At 35.9% G+C, this 13,677-nt stretch overlaps 1 protein-coding gene across 1 annotated transcript in view; it reads right to left on the bottom strand.

Annotated features, from left to right (window-relative positions):
- Positions 1-13,677, bottom strand: part of LOC140745602 (dystrophin, isoforms A/C/F/G/H) — a 630,858-nt gene that overhangs the window by 485,999 nt on the left and 131,182 nt on the right. The window contains exon 39 of the mRNA XM_073077541.1: positions 11,897-11,995. Coding sequence (XP_072933642.1) covers positions 11,897-11,995 — 99 coding nt within the window. The remainder of the gene's footprint in view (positions 1-11,896; positions 11,996-13,677) is intronic.

Genomic DNA, 13,677 nt, shown 5'->3' with positions numbered 1-13,677 from the left:
CCAAATCTTTCAAACCAGTACACATAACTCATAACATATTATAAGGCAGAAATAGGTGTGGCGATACACTTATACAAGTGATGCAAATACAATATAAGCACTTCGTAAATACTTGTGAGCTAGAAGGCCCGAAACTTACTAACTAAATCCTGAAGATTGTTTGGAGACTGCTACGAACTAGGAACAGGCGTTAGACAAATTGATAATTAAGGAGTTTCAAGTTCCTTAGTAACATTACAATTATTTCAAACTCAACCTGAAGTGGAAATTAGGTGACGTCACCATCCTTGCACCTGTTTTTACGTTATAGATATGTGATTAATTCATTATTTGAAGTAAGCTTGAGCAAACAAGCATGTAGTCTTTTTTTTTTGTTTACGACCTTCAAAAGGTACCCGGCGCGGTGGGAGCGACGCAGGGTTATGTGGGATTTTTACCGCACTAAAACCCGTCGATGGCCGTCCTCGGCGCTGCGTAGAGGGCTCAGCGATGTCCAACGGAACGCAACCGGCATGCAGTTTACCAGATTGCAAGTGGCAACTGCCCCCCATGGAGTATGGACATCTGTAAGCTCCATATAAGAAAGCAGTTCTACATAAAGCACCTCCTGCATAGATGCCTAACCACTCCTGAGAACCAAGACGGTTGCTTCATAAGAGGTTTATTTCTTTAAAATAAATATTAAACATCTTAAACAGCCGCATGGAGCGTGGCATCAGAAAATATATATTCATTTCGTAATTATTATATACTAAAACACCTTCAATTCCAATTTGGTGGATATCTGGAAAAAAGAAATACGAGTACTTAAATGCAAGTATTCGTATTTCTTTTTTTTACCATTACCATAGGAGATCGATATTATTTATAAATTTAAGACTCCTGTAAAAATATTAAATGTAAATATATCCTAACTTTCAGCCATTTATTAATGAAGTGTCAGAAGTTAGTACATATAAACTGCGATACCACAAACCAATGAACATAAATAGAGTTAAGCCTTTTGAAAACATAATTCCCTAGTTTCAATAAACGGCAGATGCCGTGTGCCCAATTAAGCGCATAAATACAGCGACCGCAACTAAAACGTGTGCTCTGTCCGCCGACCGCGGCGCGACTGCCGCCTCCCCACCCTTATTGATCACCTCCTCCCACCCCACGCACCATTATAACCAGACCTCCCGCACCCCACAACACGACTGTCTTAGGCTTAGTACGCACTACGATTAAACGCGCGCGTTTAACCGCAAGTCTGGGACCGAAATACAATGTAACACACTGCTTTCTATGCAAGTGCACGCATTAAAGACTTTTTTCAGTGACTAATTTAAAAAACGCACGTTACATTTTCGATCGCGACTTGTTCAGCGCGTTTTTTGGTATCCCATATAAAAGTATGGTGGCGCACGCATTGCGCATTTGATTTTCTATTTAATCTCGATGGGCGAGCGACAACAACTAACGCTACAACACGCGTCAGAAATCCATGATGGTACTGAAATAAAAGCTAAAAGTCAACCGCAGTGCGTGTTCGTATGTGTTTTTGCGTTTGCGTTTAACCGCAGTGGGTGATAAGCCTTATACGTACAACCACATTATGTTCCACGGCCGAGGATCACTGTATACTAGCGAGCCACAATAACTCAATGCAATTTCGCAGGTGTTAGAAGAAGGATTTTTCGTAAAAAATTCCAAAGGTAAATATTTGTATTAACAATACGTCATTTTCGTTTCGCGGACGGGGGTGCGGCGGGATTATTTATAGAATTAGGCGGGATCGTGGATTTTTGAAAGCCCGGATTGGGATGAAAAAGGTCGGGAATTTCAGGATGGCTGTCTCCGCAAATAATGCTATAAAGGTACAATACTAAAATGGTACGTAATTAAAAATGCTAGAACTTATGGGGAACTCTCAGTTTTAGGTTTAACTGGGGTAATGATAGAGGTTACAGTATGTTATTTCTGCCTAATAACAACAGTGTTAAGCGCTGCTGCGTTCTGGTTCGAAGGTTGTGGTATGGGGGACATATTTTCCGACGCGATTCAGCTTAGTCCTCGGGGGTAGCGGCGCATCTGTGACCTCAGATAGGAATATCTAATCCTATCTAGGGTTGATTACATCCATTGGCGGCAGTAGCCACTTACAATCATGTGGACTGTATGCTCGTCTGCTTCTCCTATTTTATAAAAAGGTAGCGTAAATAGCAGGTGACGCTTCTATTGACAGACATCGCTTAATGCTCGAGGTGACATATCGTTTTCGATTCACGACCACTAACGAGCTAAAAGCCACGTTCCGGTTTCCGTTCAGTCATTTATCACTTTATATATTTTGTATATGTACCTTTCTTTTTAACTTAAACTTAACTTAAATTTACTAGCGTCGAATTAAGTGTGACAATCTAAAGTTTCACTTTAACATTCAAGTTAACATATCATTTTAAGTTAACATCGACGGAGTTAAGTGATTTAATTTCACCACCGTCAACCCATTACTGTCCCACTCCTGGGCACGGGTCTCCTCTCAGAATGAGAACGATTAGGCCATAGTCCACCGCGATGGTCAAGTGCGTGTTGGTAAACTTCACATATCTTTCAGATTTTTTTCTATAACTCTCAGGTATGCAGGTTTCCTCACAATCTTTTTCTTCCTCGTTTAAGCAAGTGGTAATTAATTTCTAATAAGCACATAATTTAAAAAAATCAGTGGTGCCTGAAATTTGAACCTCGGACCCCTCGATCAAGAGGCCGAGTCTCTTAACCACTAGGCTACCACTGATTTTACTTTTATTACTGTAATTTAAAAAACTAAAAATTGAAAATATTTGTCGAACAATGTTAAAAGGATATTTTTCTTTGTATCTTTATTCGGATACTTTTTATTTGTATTACAGAGGCTTAAAATTGTAATTCGCATTGTGTCGCCAATTAACAAAAGTAATTGTACCATCAGACGCAGCCCGAGCCGGTTGTCAATAAATACAGATAGGGTTGATGCACACTAGCTTCGTGCCGAATTTCAGTCAATTATATTTAACAGGTAAAACACACATAGTCCTCATGAGATCAGTCGTGGTTTTAAGAATTGATAAAGCATTGAGGGCTCTACTGTGATCACCACTAGACCCATTAATTAAGGCACTACTGTATTGGTTTTAAAGACGCTTTCTACACTCCCAGCTCCACACTACGATTTCTTATGTCCCGGGTGCCACGAACACATACATAGACTAATACCCAAACACTTAAATCCAAAACAGATATCTAAATACATAATTTAGATATATTTCTGGCCGGGGATCGAATCCAAAACCCTCTGCGCATCAGATCTATATCGTCACCGCTCAGCCACGAAGATCAACACCATACGGGTCACTTATTATAGATAATATCGTGTCCAGTCTTGTCTACTTCACACGGAATACTTTGATTACACTCGTGTGTAATCAGCTGAAGAATGACTTACAAAGCAGTAGACTGTAAGCGCTGCAGTGCGCATCGACCCTCACATCAGATTACACGCTCACTTCGTTACACACGAAACCAACGACATTCATTTCAGCTTCACGAAATTTCGATAAAAAAATATATATTTTTATAATATAGGAGTAGTATATGAGCATGCAGTCCACCTGATGGTAAGTGGCTACTGCCGTACATTGACGCCTTTGGTCAACCCCTGATAAAATTAAATTTCTACCTGAGGTCGGTCACAGATGTGCCATGACCCCTGAAGACGAGTCGGAAAAATATGTCTCCTTTACCTCACCCATCAAACCAGAAAACAGCAGCGCTTAACGCTGCTGTTATGAGGCAGAAATAGGTGTGGTGGTGGTTCCGCCGAAGTCGAACCACAGCAAATACTTTTTTGTGTGGTAAACTCTTCATAGGTTCCTCTTAGCCGAAGGGGCAGCAGCCCCTGCTACCACCTTTAAGCTTTAAGGTGCACGACAGTGCGCATCGACCCTCACATGAGATTAAACACTCGCTTCGTTACACACGAAACCAACGACATCGGATTACAGCTTAACGGAATTTCGACATAAATAAAATAAATACTTAATTTTAACCTGATTTCGAAATCACACGTCAGTTGAAAATAATCAAGAATAGATTGCAGTTTCTACTAAAAATTGACTTATTGATAGTTTCAAAAACGTATATTTATGCGGAGATGAAAAATACTTTGGAAGCATGACCTCTCAAATTTCTCAATGAATTAAAAAAAAAAACAATGTTCGAAATCGATCCTACACTAAGGTCAAAACTGATACGCCTTGTAATAATTTTGTGTTACTGCTGAACATAGCAACGCTTAACATTGTTGTTATAAGTCGAAAATTGGTGTAGCGTTAGAGCCTCCAAATTACGAAAGATTCTACTATATATTTGGATTGACTAAGAACTACCAGCAATGTAGAACATATTTCTGTCAATTAGCGATGAAATCTTCATCCCAAAATTGGACGGAGACTAAAAATATTTTTATAAACAAGATATCTAAATTAGCGAAAACCAAAGAGTATTGAAGTGAAAATAAAAGTGAAAATCTCAATGTTAATTTTCCAAAAAAACTGGTTTCTCATACAATATACTCAACTTTTCTCCCCCACGGCCAATGCCACACTGATAACTGAATCACACATAAGCACTATATAGGCAAAGACCGGCCGCGTCCTGACGTACGTTGCTTAGCAACCGCCCCACCCTAGAATACCGGCTCCGTACTACGCATGCGTGAAAAATAGTGTTGTTACCATATCGATATACACATATCGATAAAATGATGATATCGATATTTTTTTATTGAGAATAATACTAAGTGTATTATTTGTGCTACTACCGTTCGTAAATTAAATTGTTAACCCGATAAATATTTGCAGACCACCATGACCTGCTTAAAATTTTGCTTTGATACTACCAAAATATAATAAAAACCTATATGTCTTTAGTATGAGTATAGCTTACAAACTAAAGAAAATATCAACAAACATCATCATCAATGTTATACAAACGTCATTGACCAAGGCCCTACTTATATGACACGGCATATGGCAAACAAATTTATATTTCACTGCAAGGTCTGTTCCGATATATAAAAATACTTCAATACATATTGTTTATGAGGACACTTTTTGTCTGCCCGGGACGCTACGGGCATGTTCTATATCGGTAGATGTAAGTGTGATTAATTTGTAGATCATTTAGCATATTATCCTATTCGAGAAATGTTACCATATAGAATTAGATCACGGAAAGTAAGTAACTATTTAATTCTTATAAATGTAGTCACTATTACGTAAGTATATTTCATTCAACAATGGCGCTGATATAATTATGGCAAGTATTGTATTTATAAAAAGTACATCACTTTTATCAGTTATAAAAAAAAAATAAACTTGTGCATTTGAAAATTTAAGAGCATTCTTCTGGTTCTTTCTCAACTATTGCCACCCACTGCTGAGTGTAGGTATCTTTCCATGCACGCCACTTTTTTCGGTTTTGGGCTTTAGTTGTCCAAGCAAAGCATAAGAAAACATTATTTAATAAAAAAAAACATAATTAAAGAGGAAACATTAAAAACATTACGGAACCAATTTTATTTCATAATTAAGACTTAAGAAATTGTAACTTTTGGAATTAAAAAAACTTTTATCTATCGACACTCGCCCATCCCTTGGTTTTAACGCATGCGCACAACTCCTGAAGTCTGTATTTAAGGAGGCGAGCGGGGTAAACGGACTCTGTCGGCGTGTCTCTATCACCGAGCGTAAATAGGTGAAAGAAGTTACGGCGGATACACAATGCGGGGCATACATATACAAGTCTAAAGTATAGGACTACAACCGGGTTCACAAAATATGACTGAATCTCGCGCCCTCGCTAAATGTTTAAGTAAATTGTGATATACCAACGATTATTTACTAGATATTTATAAAATCCAGGAGGGTATGAATCCGTCGGTAAAGAGGTTATTCTAAAGGCCTGAATAATACTTACCCTCCCTCTTGTGCGTTGACAAGATCGTATGATATGTAAGGGTAAACTAAACTAGAACTAGTTTAGTTGTGGCAGCACAACACTTATGTTATTTTGCTTTATAGCAGCAGTGCGTAAAGAAATGGTCTTCTGGATTGGTAATTGGTACTTAGCGCAACATATATAAAATATAGACTTTATTGTTTAACCAAAGTAGAACCCTACGTTCAATGTTCTATTGAAGAGTTCAGCAAGACGTAATAATATGAGGCATTGTTACGTAGTTCTCTGGGGCAGCAACACATCTGTAATCTACTTCCAGCCTTACATATGCAACAGGGTTCACTGAACACTCAGTGTTGCATGGTATAATATACTTCATGTTAGTTTTTCTACATAATTTAGAAGTATCTGGTGGTAAATGGCTACTGCCCTATCAATCTGTCATCAACCACAAATAAAACAATAGTCACACTTGATGTCGGCCACAGATGCATCGCTTCCCCTGAGGACAAAATTGATATGCCTTAAATAAGTATGTTCTCTTTATTTTACTTTAAGGAATTTCCAAAACAGAAATCAATGTTAATATTAAAGAGACTCAAATTAAAACAAAATCCTTTATATAAAATATCCTTATACAAATTTCAACATATAAATAATATATTTTAAGTTGAGAACTCGATCCAGCATGTTAGCCTTCTAGTCACGTGTGTGCTTCCATCAATCTCCTTTGTTTATTCTATCAATAACAAAGGAGCTGTGAGTAACTTGGATCAATCAACGAACTATGGATACCCATATTAATCCTTCGATAGGATTGTTATTACACCACGAGAAAGTTTCCAACATTTATTAATACTAAAGTTATATACAGTATTGGCGTTATCAAAACGAAACATTTTAGTAACATACTTTATGTTATGCATACCTCTTGATAAAAATATTGATAAAAATCATTATAAATAGGCAGAAAATATTTCAATTAAATATATAAAATGTCTCTAACATTAAGCAAGCGAGGCCTTCTCCGATGTTTCAAGCCCAAGTTCTTAATACTTAAGGCAGAAATATAAAGAATAAAAAAAACCGCAAATAGTAAAAAAAGAATGATAATAGTGGAATTTAACATATAAGCATAACATATATCAAAAATATTTTAACGTAAATTTAATGTAAAATATTTATATTCGTGCCCTTTATATTCAGCATTCAAGACACTTACGTAACTTATTTACGTTAACTTAAATAGATATATACGACAGAGACACGATTAATATATAGTATTATGTATAGCACGAAGTGATTATAAATTGAATGCCTCCAAAAATGTATCGGGAACGCTTCTAGAATACAAAGAGGATAGGCTTAGGACAACGAGATTTTAAAATTTATTATTTTCAGATCGCTTATTCTGTTCATGAACTTCCATTATTATATTTCGTCCCTCGATGTGATATAAAGGCAAATTAATTCATTTCTTTAAAACAAATAAAAGTGCTCAATTTCCTAGTAGTTAAAAACTTGGCCCTTTAATTGGGGATTTAGGAAGTCCAATCCAATCTCACCTTCCATTCGCACATGAGCTAAATTAAGGTATATCATGATATATCATGAAGATGATATCGTGAAGAAAATTATTTTTGATGTAAATAAACCTTTTGTCAATAAATCAAAATTGATTTACAAACTTAGTGACTAAATTACATTTAATTTCCATACTTGGAAGGGCACTATATTTGTCGGCTTTGGACATTAAAAAAGGTTTCAGTTTCGATTACCAATCAAAATTCATTGTATTATCTGTCTACAATACATTCAATGGAGTATGAGGCTAGGAAGGTGAAGGTGTAGCATTTTTGTTTCTTTTTTAATAACAAAATCTTACTTTATTTTATCTCCTAGTACATGTGTTCCTACCCTTAACTCAATAACTAACTTAACTATGTCATACTGACATAAACACAAATAAAAACAATCGAAAATCAACTCTATTTTACCACCCTTAAAGTAAAGTTTGAAATGAATCTCAATCATTACTTATGCTTTTTAAGTATGATACATACATTGGCCGAGAGGTTGTAGTGAATATCTGTGCTAACAAAATTGATCTTTGTGATTATACTAGTAACTTTGATATTGGCTAGACAGGTGGTTTAAATGGGAAATCTAATCCTTTGTTCGGTATTCCATGTCGTTATAGCCATGGGGTTATGGTTTCTATATCTAATGAAATTATGGGCGTTGCGGTTGTGTTTGAGGTATCATATCATACTTGGGAGTTGAATGAATGTATAATATACTTTTTTATAATATAGGAGTAGCAAAGGAACATGCAGTCCACCTCACGGTGTGACTACTGCCGCCCATGGACATCTGTAATCAACCCTAGATAAAATTAAGATTCCTACCTGAGATTACTAACAGATGCGTTGCAACGCTTGAGGACTAAGTTGTAACGCCTCGGGTAAATATGACACGAAGTACATAAACACTCAGACCAAAATCAAAAACATAAAAATCTTGATTTCGATGTTTGTACAGCCGATGATTGAAGACGGAATCCTCCGTATTTCATATTTATCGGGTGACCACTCCACCTAGCGGGTGATCACTGGTCACTTGTTTGTCATGCATAATGTCATAAATTCAGGAAAAATAATTAATCAAAACTGTATACCTAGATTTTTGTGTTTGACTACCAAACGGCTATCACGGAATGTAAGAGTAAGACATAAGTAAATATGTACTAGATATTTTTAAAAAGATTAGTCTTTTGGTTAAACATTAAATAGTTTGCAGTAACTTTCAACACCACACACATAATTCCCACTTTTATCTTATCTATATAAATAACTATGCTTTGTAGAATTTAATGAATCCAATACGACTTAACACAGGAAAACAACAAACACGAAAATATTTCATTACCTCACCCTCATTATATAACACAAGAACAAGAAAGGTGCAAAATTATTCCCCGAACCGTCCCTTCAAATTACAATACTGCGGATCTTGGACAGGCCTCTGACATTATTACATGCTCTCCCTTCCTGATTTAGAGTCCAACGGGGCCCTCTAAAGAGGAACTGGCTATTTATGTGAGGGGGAAGCACCTCAGGTGCATTAATTGAAAAACTAAATTAAGACTCAGGGCAAATTATATAGCGGCTTTAAATTTTAACAAGTTTAAATTAAAGCTTAATTTTGTACATATAAAAAACGCTTTCTAACCTCACAGCCCCACACTAGGATTCCCTGTATAGTGGGTACCGTGGACAGACACAGAGACAAATACACAAACACCCAGACACAGAAACAGAAACCTAAATTCATCATTTAGGAATCTGTCTGGCCCGGGATCGAACCCGGGACCCTTTGCGCGTCAGACCGGCATGGTGACCGCTCCGCCACGCGCGTCGTCATATATGTTTGTATGTTTAAATTTTAAGTTCGTGAGAAGATGCGTATTTTCGTTAAATTAATTTAATGCATTATGTTTACTATAAAGCTGTAAAATAGTGGGTAAGGAGACATACCAACTATTAGTATTGAGGGATTCCAAATTAGTCGTCAGGGGTAGCAACCCAACTGTGGCCGACCTAAGACTGTAGCCGCTTACCATTAGGTGGACTGCATAACCCCTTACTATTTGAACGTCATAAACAATAGTGTTCAATGCAGTTATGTACTCATGTTATAGAATTTGATGAAATAGGATACAAACGCTCAAAAAGCTATAATTATTCGAAATGTTAGTATAAAAACTCCGTTTTCCTTAAGTTCCATAAACTCCGACGCATATACTTTCAAAATAAAACTCGTTTAATCTTAAAAGCCATACGAACGTCCATTCATCAAATCTACGAGAAATCCAAAACAAAGACACTAATCATTAAATCCGCACGTTCAAAACTTCTAAAATTCCTGATATTAAGTCTGCTGAATAAAAACGGCAATTCTCAAACTTTTTGTTTGTTGCCAACTTTCAGTTAAAACCCCACCCTCTCATGTATATTCAAAAGACTTTGACCATAGTAAAAGATAAACAGCATGACAGTCGTGCCAAATTAACCGCAGTCGTCAATGAAAATACTAAGTTAAAAGAAATAAATATTTTGTGCTAAATGTTTTGGTCAGTTTAGTTAGCTTATTTGTCTAATTTTAAGTTGTTATGTTTCTTTGCCTATTTCTTATTTTGAAAATTGTTGAATCACTTTTGATAGTACTCTTATCTACACAGTCATTCAGGTTCATTGATAAAAGTAAAAAAAAAATAAAAGTAGATAAAAACGGATTATAGTTCATTAGAGGCCTTAAAGAGTAGCTTACATCTGAAATTAATTTAAAACTAAAACCACTGGTGTTTACACAACGTAAAGCACATTTAAATAAGGCAAACCACAAACTGCGGGGTGTACTAATGTACAAAGTGACTTACCATATTTTTTCTACTGTAACAGAGACGAATCGAACGGTACCTCATTCGAATTCGAGGCAGAAACCATGCAAGGGTTCATTTTAGGAAATCTAGTTATCGTGAATATTTTCGTATTGATTGAACCAAACACATATTTTATTTATGTAAACTCGAACCACAAAATAATGTAGACTGCTGTATATTATTTTTCTTAACTTTAAATAGTACTTCATTTTTTTGTACAAATCAAATAAACTAACTTGATATCTTAAAGAAAAAACCGAAATAACCTCGATATAAAGACGAACGAAGTTAGGGAAAAGTTTAATTAATTTCCGCTCACAGAAAAATTGTACGGTCAAGATAAACAAATTCTAATTACTTGAATACTTTGGGAATATCTTTTTCATATTCTTTTGTAAACAGCCGTCCCGCAACTTTGTGTTTATTCAAAATTAAAATGCCGAAACACAAAAGTCAAAAGAAATAACCAATAAGTATTTCGTTTCTTTTAATTATTTTGGTAGATTAGTTTAAAGAAGCAATCTTTTATAAATTTAATTAAAATACAACAAAACAAAATAAAATTAATTAATCTAAGTCCCACCAAAACTATATTTATTCCTTTGTGATATATTTATGACCCATAACGTATGTTATATTTGGTGAATAGTTTGTTCTTAAATTGATTAATAAACAAAATAAGATACATATATGCAATTGAACAGTCCCATATCAGGTACTGCAGCAAATTCAGGAACTATGCTAATGTTTGATAAAAGATGGCGCTATACGTCATGGAATCTCATTTCTCATCATTGGTTTGTTACGTCCTAATAAGTATACAAGTTTTGGAGTATGGCATAAGTGGCTTACTACAGATATTATCATCTAATCTTGCAACAAACACTTTACGGTAAAAAATATGTATATTTGTGTGGGTACACTCAAAAGGATGCCAAGACCAATTACGAGTTCTATACGAAATAAATTTATTCAGTTAATAGTTCGAATAAAACACACGCAATGTCGAACTAAACTGATAAGCAATAATTTGTAGATTGATCAAGTTGCCCCATAACACGCAATGGCCGTCTACACTGAATTAAAATCTGAAGTAGCTTTACTTAGATTATGTTTCTATTAATTTATCTTTTATTTATAAACTAATTTAAAATATTTATCCGATAATGAACTTCTTCACAAATAAATCTTCTTAAGTGTAACTGAAACTTCGCAGTGTTGGAAAAGTTGTAGAAGATTGCCCTCTGAGAACTAGATGGCGCTACTATATAAACAACTTACCGTGTACATTGAAACTAATCTATTTATTATACACATAGTAAGTAGTCAGCGGCGCCTACGGACATTTGGATCAAAGGAATCACCAGTATTTTTGAGAAGAATTATTTTCGTAGATAAACACATTCCCGTGAAACCTTAGGGTCTTTCCACATATTTAACAATAGGTGATGAAAGGTGATGTCCAGTACATACCTTCTGTTTGTCGAGCTGCTGCAGGATGTCGTCCACGTCGCCCACGGCGACCGCCTGCGCGCGCAGCATGTCCACCTCCACCGACACCCAGTCGCGGATCTGGAACAAACCGGTTACTGTTAGAACCATTTCAGAAGTGGGCCAGTTTCCTAAAAGGTTTGATGAGTACAGTTTTCTTTATATATCCAATATTCTTCATCTATATATCTAACCGTCAGCTCTTATTCACTATATCACTTGTCCAACCTTACTCTTGTCCCTCTTGTCAACCGCTGGGCACGAGTATTACCTAAAACGGGCCTGAAATTACCCTGCTTGGTAAGAAGTGTAAGTAATTTGAAAAACTTCGTAAGTCAAGCAAAGAGTGATTCTACGTAGGGGACTGAGTAAAATACTCACAAAAAACATGAAGTAAAAAATCTGTTAAGGAAAATCCAATAACGGTATAATTTCGAAGAAAACTTACATACGACAAAAACCTCATACATAAATACTCAATAATTCAATAGTATAGTAGACTTCAAAAGTGCATCTACATAGTAAGACTCTGCTCCATGACCTTATTCTCTTTGAGCGGATATATACGTGAAAAGAAATCTTGCTCAATATGAAAGTATGTACTGCTTAATGAACCCAGATAAATGTGAACAATAATTTAATAAGAAAGTCCTATAAATTAATAATAATATTATCGTAATATATTTCACTATAAGGTAGGAATTGAATGTGGCAGTGATGCCGCCAAAATTAGACTACACAAGCTGGATTTAAAAAAAAATGTACGGGTACTTATGGACTGCAAAACTTGCGATATTTACTATCCATGTGTATGATGTCGATTGTCATGACCAAACGCCCCAAAAGAAGTGCAACTTCACAAATATCTACTATATGTATTGCGATATCAATCTCGCCCAAAACAATACAGCGTTTCGTAGAGGATGTAGCAAAATATGCTACGGCGTAGGCTTCGGAATTGCTACGTAGGGGCTCGCTACGGCGGAGGCCGTAGAACGCTATGTCTTGAATAAAAGCCATAAGATCCCGGCGCGGGTCATCTGCGGCCGCAATTCCGAATACTGATTTACACTGGATCGTTTTGGGAATGGTTTTGGGGATGGAATATACAGGGTGTTAAGTTTTGCGTTCCCGTTTTTGATTTTTTTACAAACATTTTATAGTTTTTAAGCTATATAGAGACATTGATTAACCTAATCAATGCTTTCGCATATAAGTTAAAAAAAATAAAAAATAAAGTAAACATTTTATGCCCTATACTAAACAATTAAGTTATTTTCTAGACAAAAAAAAACGCAACTCATAAAATGCACCTTGTGATACCGAGAACCGGATAGGGTAAGATAGACTTGTAATAGATATATTTGTAATATAAACATTATTATCGCGTCGCAATTTTTATTTAAATCTTCGCCAATTAATAAAAACTATTTTACCGTCGTCATTATTCCTATACTTAGGTGCATTAAATGCACGCTGTAGGCCCGCGCGCAATGACTGTCCGTATGTTTCCAGTACAGTGTAAGTATGTAGCAGCGTGGGGCTGAACGCTCGTCGTTTGCGGGTCGGAGGTCCGTGCCGGCGATATCGGCGTGATTTAGATTAAATATATATCGATTCGATAAGGCCCAACGATCACTATTTTTTTCCCTTTTTGGCAGATATGTATGTGAAAGGATATTTTTCCGCAGACTATATGTTAACGAAAAAATAGGGTCTTTTGCTGTTTTAGGATTTCCAACTAGAAAACTAAAAACCGAAAC

Source organism: Epargyreus clarus, unplaced genomic scaffold (genome assembly GCF_041222505.1).
Source record: "Epargyreus clarus isolate Ecla_fem2 unplaced genomic scaffold, WU_Ecla_fem_2.2 ptg000010l, whole genome shotgun sequence".
Classification (NCBI taxonomy): Eukaryota; Metazoa; Arthropoda; class Insecta; order Lepidoptera; family Hesperiidae; genus Epargyreus; species Epargyreus clarus.
This window is presented reverse-complemented; position numbering and strand designations above follow the sequence as displayed.